The 13,481-nt window shown below is 42.5% G+C and overlaps 1 protein-coding gene across 1 annotated transcript in view; it reads right to left on the bottom strand.

The window, feature by feature from the left end:
- ece2a (endothelin converting enzyme 2a) overlaps nt 1–3,819 on the bottom strand; it is a gene marked incomplete at both ends in the record, with an annotated part of 208,893 nt that extends 205,074 nt beyond the window's left edge. The window contains one exon of the mRNA XM_080725535.1: nt 3,660–3,819. Within this exon, the coding sequence (XP_080581661.1) occupies nt 3,660–3,819 (160 nt within the window). The remainder of the gene's footprint in view (nt 1–3,659) is intronic.
- Between the last annotated feature and the right edge of the window lie 9,662 nt (nt 3,820–13,481).

The following is a 13,481-nucleotide window of genomic DNA, read 5'->3' as shown; positions in this document are numbered from 1 at the left end:
TATATTATCAAGCTTCTGGCTGCATAATTAATAATGACCCCAAGAGATAAATACTTGCAGGTAAGAAGCGGAACTGAGCTGGACACGGGGTGTATTTCTATGTTAGAGTGACATCTTCTGGAAGGTTTTGAACATTTCAAGCCAATAAATAACTCTTACAATGTTGTGCCAGTGAGTCATATCAGGAGTATGCTGATGGCATTGATAAAAAAATCTAATCAAAATAAAAGTCTGTTATAGAGAAGATGGAGCCAGTTTGCATAGTTGCTGTCATGACTTTGTTTTGTTTAAAATAAATCTATCTTTTGAAATTATATATATATATATATATATATATATATATATATATATATGTTACAGTATGTTCAAGAAACCAGTAAAAGTTGTCAAGGAGCACTCGTTTTGACGTTCACCACACACTAATCACCACCAGATGGCGACGTCAGCCACTGCTCTGCCATTCACCAGAGTGTATATAAGAGAGTTACGTCACGCTTTGAACTCGCCGCAGACCGGAAGTGTTTACTCTTTATTTACTAGCCTAGCCTAGCCTAGCCTAGCCTAGCCTAGCCATTAGCTCCATTGTAGTCACTTGGACAGGGCGTTTAACGTGCGCTTGCCCAGGCCTTACGGCCTGGGCATAAATATAACGATTGCATTCACCACGGCTTCGTAACTCGCGCGGCGCTCCGCCGGCCGCGCGGCCCTGGCCCGCTCTTCGCGGCCACTCGCGCCTGCGGCTTCGTGGACCCAGGGGGGCCTCGTAACTCGTTTGGGCTTCGTGGATACAGGGGGGCTTCGGTAGCCGCTCGCAGTGTCGTGGACAATAGAGCGGCGCACCGCCTGGAGTACGTTGTTGTGGCGACCGCTTGCTCCGCCCCGTGCCGCACCACGAGTGCTCCGCGTCTCGAATGTGCTGTTTCTCTAATATACTATATAGTATATTAGAGAAACAGCACATTCGAGACGCGGACCCCCTGGGTCCACGAAGCCCCAAGCGGCGCGAAGGCCAGCGGACCTTGGTCCTGCTCTTCGCCCCCGAGCGCCGCAGGCGCGAGTGGCCGCGAAGAGCGGGCCAGGGCCGCGCGGCCGGCGGAGCGCCGCGCGAGTTACGAAGCCGTGGTGAATGCAATCGTTATATTTATGCCCAGGCCGTAAGGCCTGGGCAAGCGCACGTTAAACGCCCTGTCCAAGTGACTACAATGGAGCTAATGGCTAGGCTAGGCTAGGCTAGGCTAGGCTAGGCTAGTAAATAAAGAGTAAACACTTCCGGTCTGCGGCGAGTTCAAAGCGTGACGTAACTCTCTTATATACACTCTGGTGAATGGCAGAGCAGTGGCTGACGTCGCCATCTGGTGGTGATTAGTGTGTGGTGAACGTCAAAACGAGTGCTCCTTGACAACTTTTACTGGTTTCTTGAACATACTGTAACATATATATATAAATCCTTTTTTATATTTATTTTTTATGTAGGAAATGAAAAAATGGGAATATTCACTCACCCCATAAACATTGGTCTGCAACCCAAACATAGGTCAAGTGGATTATATTAGTTTAGATTAGATGTAATTTAAATAGTTTTGCTCATGGGTCAATTCAGAAAAGATACAAGGTAAATACCCCACAGTTAAAAGACACCACAGTCAAAGACAATCACAACAAGATAATAAACAAGACAATAAACTACAAAACTATAAAATATGTGTCTAATTGAGATCCACAGACTCTGTCAAAGGAGAATTCCGGACAACCCATTTTCATACCTTAATCTGATGTTATAAATGGTAAATGGTGCATTTATATAGCACTTTTATCCAAAGCGCTTTACAATGTGCATTACATTCACCCATTCATACACCGGTGGCGGTGGAAACCATGCAAGGCACCAACCAGCTCACCGGGAGCAACTTGGGGTTCAGTGTCTTGCCCAAGGACACTTCGACATGTAGACAGGAGAGGCTGGGATTTGAACCGCCGACCCATGGATCATTGGCCAACCCACTCTACCTCCTGAGCTACAGAGTGGTTAATACAGACTTAGAATATGCTCCACCGTGTTTGTGTCCCAAACGGGAAAAATCTTGTTTTGCAAGACTTCAGGAAGTACTGAAAGACGATATAACCAAGAATAGAAAAAAAATTAAAAAAAATCTTAACCCACATCCTCAGCCGACACAAGAGAGGCCCCAAAATGGATTCTTAGTCAGGATGGTTGTCCCTGGTTCACAATCAGTCGAACATCCCTGCTATATCTCTATGTGTTCATTACTGTAAGATATTTGCTCCGATTATGCTGTCGCCGACCATTTTTGGCGCTCGCCGACAAAACCCCCGATCTGACACAACATCGGGCTTTGCTCGCCAAGGTTTTGCTCTTTGTGTGTGAAAGCCTCGGCGACAACATCATTGCACGATAAAATATGTGGTCACATCTGTAATTAAAAGTGTTCTATATGATGAGAGCTTTACATGGCGAACAGGATAAGGAAAGCAACCATCAAGCGTTTCGGAATATCTGGCAGGTTAGATATTTGTCTCTATTGCCAACTGGGCTGCGATAAGCACTGTGAGAAGCGTTGTTTTGTACATCAAAAAAACAAAAAATTCGCAACACAATAAATAACACATGGACACAAGAAAAGGAGGATCGACACGTTGACCTCTGGCAGAGACGTTATGCTCAGTTTATCGCTCCAACTTCATTCACTGAGATTCACACAGATTCCAGCAGCGCACTGAGTGAGCGCACACACCAAAACAACAACCAATCCCTGAGCGTCATGCAATGTCCAACATCACTCCCTCCCATTGGCCAAAAACACCCAAAGGGGTCGCTCTGGTCTCGTCTACAACTCGGCTATGAGTCCTGTGAAATGTCGTGCAATGTGTGATCCCTTCTCGGGGATCAATCGTGTTGTGAAAACCACAACTTTATTATGACAGCCGATTTCAAGGAAGACACTTGTGTAGTGTGAAATACTTTAAAGCTATACTGTGTAAGTTCAACTAGTGGTCAGTAGCGGTATTGCTTTTTTCGGCCGTTATTCGGCCGGAGTCGTCGCGGACCACCGCCGCGGACCACCGGAGCGGCGCCGCAAACCACCGCGACCGATAGTAATCCGTGGAGGGGTAGAACGCATGGTAGAACGTAATTTTCTGGCCAGGATTTGTGGATTAAGAGGTTAAAATCCTTCACCATGGTAAACACTGTAGCCAAGCGGAGGCGCTTCCTGGAGACCAGAGCAGATAAGCTGTGATTGGCCGGTAGTGTACCATGTGTGCATGATCGGCGATGTGATTGGGCAACGTATACACAACGTATACAGATGATGCAGATTACGTCATTTTGGCGCGAAATCCGGTCCACGGCCAGGATCATAGAAAACATATAAAGAGAAGGCTTCAGAAGCTGAAAATAACGGAGTGGGTGTTCTAAAACTTTAGCGATTTAACAGTTATAAAAAAAGTTACATGGTACAACTTTAACGATCTGATGACTACCTGACCACTTCAATGTTTTGCAGATCCTTCTCGCTAGATCTTTGGTACACACAAAATACATTTTCAGCCGGCAGGAATGGATACCAATTTCATCCAATCAAAAACATCAATCAAACCAAACAACCAATCAATCCATGATAATCAAACGTCCCACCAACCTAGCACCAGAATGGAGTCTTCTTTCTTGACGTGTTGCTCCAGTAGATGCTGGAACTTGGCGTACTCCCCCAGCCAATCAAAGCACGGCTCCTTCAGGTACCTCTCGTCCCAGTAGTCGACATCTTTGTACCTGGAGTTGTCTCCTGGCAGGTGCTCCATCCTCCTCTCGCCCTGGAATCAGAATCAACAGAAAACACGTCAATACACTAAAGCAAATGTACAATGTTTCTGTTTTTTTTTTTTCTTCTTCTTGATAGTCATTATGTTTAATTATGACATAAAGATAAACTACCCGGTATTTCCAACAGATTTTGATTGTCCACAAAACGGCCTTTATTTACTTTTGAAATATGTTCTTTCACATCAGGACATTGTAATGATCATTAGACTCCAATAACCCACCTATCTCCAAGACTCCCTCCGCAGTCACAGACAGTTTGTATGAATGTAGATACACTTGCACTGCAAATAACATCCTGCACTAAATGTTTTAATATTTCATTTTAAAAAGATAAATCCTCGCTCTACATGTATGCCAGTGATCACTGGCACACATGCCTAAGGTTGCCTAGTAGGCCAGTCAATCTAAGCTAAAAAGGGGCATGACCCAAAAGAAATTGCAATAGTAATCATTCAGGGCTTTTTATGATCCTTAGGCTCATCCAAAACACATGTTAAAAATCTTCCAAAATATTCTTAGTGGATCAAGGTAAATTCAGGGGGTTCAAGTTTGGGTCCCTTCACTTACTATACAGGAAAAAAGACCCCCCAAAAATCTTCTTTAAGTAGCATGTGAGGGGTCTAACTAGGTGGTTTTCATGATTCTGAATCCATTGAAAGCATTTGTTTTGCACAAAAAACATTCCTCGGGCCAAAAACGGACCCACAACACTGGTATAGTGATGGTTTAGTGATGAGTCATCACTTTTCACACTTTTGTGGGTCCATTTTTAGCCCGAGGAATGTTTTTTGTGCAAAACAAATGCTTGCAATGGATTCAGAATCACGAAAAACCCCTAGTTAGACCCCTCACATGCTACTTAAAGAAGATTTTTTAAGGTCTTTTTTTTTCCCTGTATAGTAAGTGAAGGCAGTCAAGGCACCCAAACTGGAAGCCCCTGAATTTACCTTGATCCACTAAGAATATTTTGGAAGATTTTTAACATGTGTTTTGGATGACCCTAAGGATCATAAAAAACCTTGAACCATTACTATTGCAATTTCTTTTGGGTCAAACCTCAGATTGACAGGGCTATAGTATAGAGCATCGCAGTGAGGTCCCGGAAGTAAACTGACAATTAATTTTCACCATAGGGTTTTTCATTATCAGCCACTAAGGGTCGATTCATACCGTTATAAGGAGCCTAACTAATTTCGGTTCGGCACTAGGCGAACCCAAATATGGTTCGCATCCCCCGGTTCGGGGGGGCGTCAAGCGACTAAATTCGGCTCTACGGTGCTGACGAAATGTTGTGACCTCCCGACTTAATTTCGGTACTCAGCGGTGTCTTCTCATCCATTCAGCCCGGCTTCAAGTGCATATTCTCGGCTGTGAATCCAAGGAAACAGCGGTCGTTTGAGAGGGGGACACGCCGACTTCCAAATGCTCGTGTGGCCGTGTATTGGGCATTGCAGAGCGGATACATTGTCAGCTGGCTCTCGCTGGAGAGTGGAGGTGCGCGCGCGAGACACACACACACACACACACACACACACACACACACACACACACACACACACACACACACACACACACACACACACACACACACACACACACACACACACACACACACACACACACACACACGGATTTGCTGCGTCTCGCAGGTAGCTAGTCGCTGACCGTTTTCAAGAGGAAAGAAGAGCTTAAAGTAAACACAACTTTGCTAGTAGGGTTTCGTGTTGGTTTATAGCCGACCTGCAAGCTCCGCGACGAATTGTGACTGTGATGCATGCAGAAAGAGAGGCGGCACGTCTATAATGTGAGCTTGTAGATTGAATGTTTTCGAGAGTGATGAGAGACAGAGAGACCCCGCTGCGCTGCTGCTCACTGCCAGTCACTGGACCTCCAGCAGCGTGCAGCCGCGAGGGCCAGTCATATGTATCCGCCCTGCAACGCTCATTTCTCGGCCACAAACGTTTTCATGCCACAGACCTCCAATATTTACATGCGACTTCGGCACTAGCCGTTAAAAAGGTATGGATGAACTCCCCCCGAACCTAAACAATTTCGGGTCGGGGAGCCCTCCCGAACCGAAATTAGTTAGGCTCTTTATTAGAGTGTGAAACGACCCTAAGTCGTAACTTGTAGTTGTAAAATGGTTCTATATGCTCCTGTAGAACCCCCGAGTATACATGCAATCACTCTAGTTTAAGTAAAAACATGTTTAATAAAGATCGCACGGAGAAGAACTACATTACTCATACGGCTAAGAATGTACATCCGGTCACATCGACGTCTGTGATTGGTTGAGCTCGCGGCTACCACGGAAATAGCTACTGCCCCCTGCCGGGCCCGGCAGATTAATGCACTTCATGTTAACTCTTCTTCATGTTGCGCTATATTAAAGATGAAGATAAGAGTGCCCTCAGAGATGAACATCACTACATGTCAGGCCATATCCTGGACTGGATAACTAAACTGAGTGTGGTTTATGGCATATATGTCAAGAAATAAATGTAATTCGCAAATTAATGCTTTGAGGGATTGTAGTTTCTACAGATTTGACAAAAATGATGTACACAGTGTTGTACCCTTGTCATTTTTCAGCTTTCTAGTTAATCGCATGCAAAAAAAAATGTTTATTGTCACGATTCCTCACAAGCCGGGGTGGCTTTGTCCAAGGCTTAAAAGACGTTTAAATAAATACTTTATGAAATGTCTATGGATGAAATGCATGGGGAAAACGCTTCCGGGACCGGAGTGGGACCAGTAAACCACTGCACAGCACACCCCAGGGGGGACCTTGGGTGTTCTTGTTGTGATGGATCCCCCCTCTTCAAATATGAAGCTTTAAATAACTGGGTGGGGATGTAAATTATATTGGTTTTGTTAAAATAAGTCTTACAGCTCTGTATCTGATAGTAATAAAGAATGTTTGTTCAGAAACAGGGGTCTATCCAGCTCTAAAGTTTAAAAACAGAAACTACATTTTCTTGTCTGAACCACAGTTTTACAGTCTATGGAACCACATATTAGACTATATTGTGTAGCCTATTCTTACAACGAGCTGCTCCATGGTCTTCCATTGAGAAATATAGACCTACTGGTATATCATACCTTGTTGGGTTCGAAACCTTAACTACAGGGTTGACAACTTAATAACATTGTAGTGTTCTATTCGTCTGTCATTCAATGTTATATGAGATACTTAAATGGTTTCCTGTGGAAATAAGCTTAGTCTTTTCTAGGATCTCCTTTTAGTAGACCTTGTACCAGTACACCCCGCCATTCCGAAACACCGCTATTCCGAACGTTGACTTCTAACCCTAACCCTACCCCTAACCCTAACCCTTACCCTAACCCTAACCCTAACTAACCCTAACCCTACCCCTAACCCTACCCCTAACCCTAACCCTAACCCTAAACCTAACCCTAACCCTGCTTCGGAATAGCGGTGTTTCGGAATGGCGGACTGTTGCCCAGTGAACTGTACCGTCATGAAACTGTACCTTTTCCTATGCAAACTTCTAATAAAGTCTTCAATCAATCAAAACACAGCACACACTATAATAATGAAATGAATTAAACAGTCACCTGTACTAAGGTGGAACAACAGGTAAGTCAAACAGCAGCAGTTATAAGCTATCAGTCAGGGGATATAAGGAGGATAGACTAATAGTACACGTTTTCCCACTAACGCATGTAAATAAAGGTCTATTTATCTATGTGTCTGTTTTCATACAAAGCGTTATCTTTTATAAACGATATATACTTACGAGTTCCTCTTTTAATATCTAAGGAATGGTTTTCAAACACAAACTGTGAGCAGCAAGCAGACATAAACACATCCACGTGTGCCTGTTACTGTCGCAAGCATTGTACGTAGCACAACGGTGCGCTGCGCGCCGGGAAAAAAAGAACAGATCTGCAAGCTGAAAACACGCCGCGGCGAGACTAGTCTATTGGGCGGTTTGACGCGTTGTCATCTTGCAGATCTGTTCAGCAACGCGAGACCCCTCCTCCTAGCGCAACTTTTCAACGCTCTCCACTCTGTCAGGACTCTAGGATATTGTAAATAAGGAAATGACACACTGACAGATACAGTGCTGGGGAAATGTATGAATAAAACACTATCCTTAGTTGAACTTAACTTTGATTGATTGAAGACTTTATTATAAGTTTGCATGGGAAAAGGTACACAGTTTCATGACGTTACAGTTCACTGGTACAAGGTCAACTAAAAGGAGATCCTATTCCTAGTAAGCAAGCACTTGGCTTATTTGCACAGGAAACCATTAAAGTATCTCATATAACATTGAATGACAGACGGATAGAACCATATGTATGGATAGAACACAGTACTATGCAGTAGATATAGTCAGAAAAAAGGAAAATAAAACTTAACTGCGAGCTTTTTTAAGACAATAAAAGAAGATTTACACTTTTTAATCTCTTGTATGCACGATAACCATATAATAAAAAAAAAAGCATAGGTAAGAAAGACCACACATTTTAGTACCATTTTGAGGTAGGCTACTGTTAGTTGAGTATTTTCAGATTTGTTATATTCTATAGGCCTACCTATACATCCACCACATCAAGAGGCAAATATTGTAGACGTTTTACTCCATTATTATTATTAGTAGTAGTAGGCTAGTAGTAGCATGCATCCAGACAGTCTGTTGAGTCTAATTAATACAAAAAAAAACTATTTACATTTTTATTATTATTTATTACCCTTATTATTATTACACTTATTTGATCTAATCGTTTTTTTATTTTTATTTTTTAATTGTCATTGTATATCGTTGTTTTGGCACAAATTGTCTACTTTTGAGGACTTCACACGGCCTACTTGCATGCAGCTTCTTGTACCTTATGTGTAAAAACAAATTGCGATCTCCACACCACGAGAGTTGCCAGTGTGTAGCTGCACAATACACTTTGTCAGTGCCACCAACCAGTCACCAGGCCACAGCAGAGGACTGTCTCTTTCTTAATTTTCCACACATAACCTACACCAGGTAGCTGCTGTGAGATGACAGCCGCCGCATCATAGGCACCAGCTGTATCAATGACAACAGGGCCACTGTAGCGGTGTACAGGGGCGTCACAAGGGGTAGGAAAGTGGGACTGAGTTACTAGGGCCCAAAGTGGTGGAGGGGCCTTAATTATGTTATACTTTAGCTATTGAAAAATAGCAGATATACAAGCTCACAGCGCGGCACCGAGTGCCGCGCTGCGAGCTTGTAGATCTGCTATTTTTTAAAAGTCGTGAAAATGTGTGCAAATCTTTGAATAGGTCTATATGTATTTTTAAGCAAACATTTGTAACTCAAATTTTGCTTCTGGGGGGTCCCTGGAACTAAATATTTTGAGATGAGGGTCCGTGGCCAAATACATATAATTTTGGGGGTCCTTCACATGAAAAGGTTTGAGCTCCACTGACATCGAAACATAGATTTTTCAAAAAACCTTAGAAAGGTTAAAAAGATTTTCATGATTTTTCAAAAATAGCAGATCTACAAGCTCGCAGCGCGGCACTCGGTGCCGCGCTGTGAGCTTGTATATCTGCTATTTTTCAATAGTTAAAGCACAGGGGCCCCACAGACAGTGAATCCTTGTACCCGGGGCCCAGAATGTGGTGCGACACCCCTGGCGGTGTAGCCTGACTCATGCTGAGTTGTATAAAAAGAAAAGAGGACAATGTCTGCCTCAGCCCGGTCAACGCTGTAATTCTGTATCGGTTGCTGGGTCGACAAGTTGGTGCAGTATTAGAGCCAACATAGTATTATAATCTATGCATCTACATTCTGTGCAAGATCAGTCAGATGAGTACATGAGTTTCTGCAGCCGCTCCTTACGTCAGGGACATGTGCCTCACCCTGTACGTGCAGGTTTAGCATATGCCGATTTTTTCTGCTGATGGAGTTACCATCCTCCAGATCATGCCCATGTCAATGAGAGGGATGTAGGTTCTTTCAGATCTACTGATTGGAAAGGGAACTTCAGGCTGAACTTGCTTATCTGTGTCTTCCCGTACAGTATGTGCCGTTGGAGTTGAATAAGGCCTCCTCAACAACACTATGTTCCGGGCAGCAGCTGGCTCAAGAGGTAGAGCCATAGCCGTTTGGTAACCGGAAGGATGCCAGTACGATCCCGGACTCTCCCAGAGTTAAGGCCCATTCCCACTGGGCCAGATAACAGATAAAAAAATCTCTTTCTCCAGATATTTTTCCATTCAAAGTGGATGGTAGATACAGATAAAACATTTTTTGCCACAGATAAAAGTATCTGTGGCAAATATCTGTGGTAGATATTGTTTTTATCTGTATCTACCATCCACTTTGAATGGAAAAATATCTGGAGAAAGAGATTTTTTTTAACTGTTATCTGGCCCAGTGGGAATGGGCCTTTAGTGTCGAAGTCGGAGTGTCCTTGAGCAAGACGATGAACCCCCAATTGCTCCCGGTGAGCAGGTTGGTGCCTTAATTGGATGGTTTCCTCCGCCATCTGTGTATGAATGTGTGTGTGATGTAATGCCCAATCTATGTAATGCACCTTGGATAAAGGGTGCTATATAAATGCATCAGCCTTTTTTTAAAGCCCATAAATGAACAAAGCTGATTTTGACAATATAAAACATCACCTGACCCGGTACTATGGACTCTATTCACGTCCCGCCCACTCAGCAAATTTCTCAGCAACTTCCTGGTGCTGACATCAGCTTTGAAGGGGAAACCCTGCTAAAAGCCCATAGAGTTAACACAGAACTCGCTGGACTTTGATTGATTGATTGATTGAAGACTTTATTAGAGGTTTGCATAGGAAAAGGTATAGTTTCATGACGGTACAGTTCACTGGTACAAGGTCTACTAAAAGGAGATCCATGAAAAGACTAAGCTTATTTCCACAGGAAACCATTAAAGTATCTCATATAACATTGAATGACAGACGAATAGAACACAGTACTATGCAGTAGATATATAAATAAAAATAAAAATGAGAGAACAAAAAAAAAGGAAAACAGTAATTCAAAACAAACAGTAAGTATATACAAAGAAGGGGCAGGGGAGGGGAGGGTTGGGCTAGGTTAGTTTTTTTACCAGTTGCGAACGGCTGCTGCCTGTAAGTGGTTTTTCAAGGCAATTTTAAAGGATGCTAGTGATCCACACTCCTTTATGGCCTTCGGTAAGGCTTTCCACATTTTGGTGGTATAGCAGAAAAAAGAGTTTGACCCTTTGTTGGTTTTGACTCTGGGTTGAAAGTGATCTGTGGCGCTGCTTAAAGCCAACAAATCATTATTTCGAATTTCGTAAATTATAATGCTTTGTGCCTTTTAATATCTTGTGTTCTTGATCATGCTAGCCGTATTTTATATATTACTTTACTATTTTACTATTTACTATTCAGAAATTGCATTAAATGTGCGATTTCTGTGTTAACTCTGGGCTTTTAGCAGGGTTTCCCCTTCAAAGCGTGAATGGTGCATTTTCTTTTTAAAATAAAACTGTGAAAGCTTTGAGTTTCCCTTGAAAGATGTGGAGGGCTGGTGAAATAGACATCTTTGATGCTGTTTTACAGGAACTGTTTTGCTGAAACTTTCCCTATTGGTGTCATCTTCCACAATGTGGAACATGTTCCATGTTCCACATGTTAAGTACATAGTTGGAGACTTGCCACCCTGGTAAAGATGGAATCTGTTCCGTGTTGCCTCCTTCAGTAAAGATGGAATGTCTTCCGTGTTGCCTCCGGCAGTAAAGATGGAATCTCTTCCTTGTGGCCTCCTTCAGTAAAGATGGGAGATTGGTCACTACATGGATCTCCCTGTACCACTGCCATTCCATCAAGTTACCTTCTTAGTTTACTGGGGATGACCATCACTGATAGCATTTAGTGGTTGCTGATCAGCATCGCCTGGAACCCACCAGTCGTCTCCTGATTGGGCGGTTCCTTGAGTATGGTCATGAGCTGCTCTTGCGTCACGGAATTGTTGTGTCGATACCCACAGTGGTTGTGCCACAGTATCATTTGATCTCAGTGCGGGAATAACATGATGTATTATGCAACAATAAAATTATCTTGAACATTAATGTCACTGTATGGTGAACTTTGCCACTTCCACCATTTAAAGTGCCTCCTATGTATTGCTTTCAACAATCAATATTCCTTTCTAAAATATGTTTAAAAAAAACACAACATTGTTTTCAGTCCAAATAACAAATGATAGTCGCAAAATCTAAATGACGGTAAGGAAGTGTCCCTCACTAAAAAGGGCACGTGTGTGTGTGCGTGTGTGCGTGCATGCGTGCGTGCGTGTGTGTTTGTGGCACCTGGCTGTGTGTTTCACTCCCTTTACCTTTCTCATTGCAGTTTTAGAGTATAATATAGAGTATATAGTTTATAGCATCTATTTGTATATTATATGGTTTTAAACAATTCTATGCAATAAAGTACTACTTTTAATGAAACATTAATCTTGTCCCAGTCCATTTATTGTCACATGTAGGCTATTGGTATGGTATTAAGAATATGTTAAGCTTTAAAAGATAAGTTAAAACTGAAACTTTTAAACCAAACCCAAGTCATGACCACACATTAACACCTTCTCAACTTGTCAACATTAACAAAGCAGCAAAAAGTGAAAATGTAATGCAGAAAGTAATTTTCCCAGGGTTAATTACTTACTTACTGTTAAATAGGCTCTTATTCTTCTCTGAAAAGAATCTTGACCCTCGTTTCAATTACATAAGTTTGAATGGTTTGTCAGATCCAACTAGTTCCTTACTGTGTGGACTTGAGTCAAGCAAAAATGGATACAATAATGTGCTGTGTGTGAGCGTTGGATTCAGGCTTCATACGGTATAGAACTTATTGGCCACTGCAGCGAGCAACGTGGAGCGACGTGTCTCCATGAATGCCATATTGAGAAGGGGGAATCTAGCCATGGCAGCCTCTCCACAATTAAAAACATCATTTCAACCAATTTTCAAGAAGTTAAGTAACAAATGCCATACATGGAGTTATGGATCCATTATACGTGGAAGTCTTAAGATAGCTCAGCCCTTATAAGCTGAAGCGTGCCAACAATAATGCGGACAACTTCCTCATGGGAATGGCAAAGCAGGTTCAAATAGCTTTTAAGGTGACATTCTAGACTTTAAATCAATCAATCAAATTCATGGTCTGTCCCCAGTTCAAAATGATGCTATCAGCCTAGCATTGCCAGGCTGATAGCTGAGAGTTGATATCTGTGGGATCACTCAAAGAATGCCAGTAGCTCCACCCACTTCGGCACCTTAAACACCAGCCATATAAAAGATCTGGTTTAACAGATCTACATGACTTAAACACAGGTAGGCAGGCTGAGAGGAACAAACAGGGACAATTCACCAGGATAGATCACTGATCTTAACACACAGGCAAGTGGAGCAAAGATTTGTGTAATTTCAGTTTCTAATTTTGTTTGTGATTTACTATTATTTATTGTTTCATGTTTGTAGAGTCATTTCACATATTAGCTGATCTTTATATTTGGCTTGCTTTGCTTGTGTGATTTTAACGTATTCTTTGTATTATTATTGTTAAGCTTCTTCTGCTTAAGAATGGCCAAAGAAGTGATGCTGTTGGTTGCTACTTTGATCGTCTGCCTGGC

The sequence above is a fragment of the Nannobrachium achirus genome, assembly GCF_963921795.1.
Source record: "Nannobrachium achirus genome assembly, chromosome: 5".
NCBI classification, from domain to species: domain Eukaryota; kingdom Metazoa; phylum Chordata; class Actinopteri; order Myctophiformes; family Myctophidae; genus Nannobrachium; species Nannobrachium achirus.
Note: the sequence above shows the minus strand (reverse complement) of the source record. Positions and strands in the feature narration are given on the sequence as shown.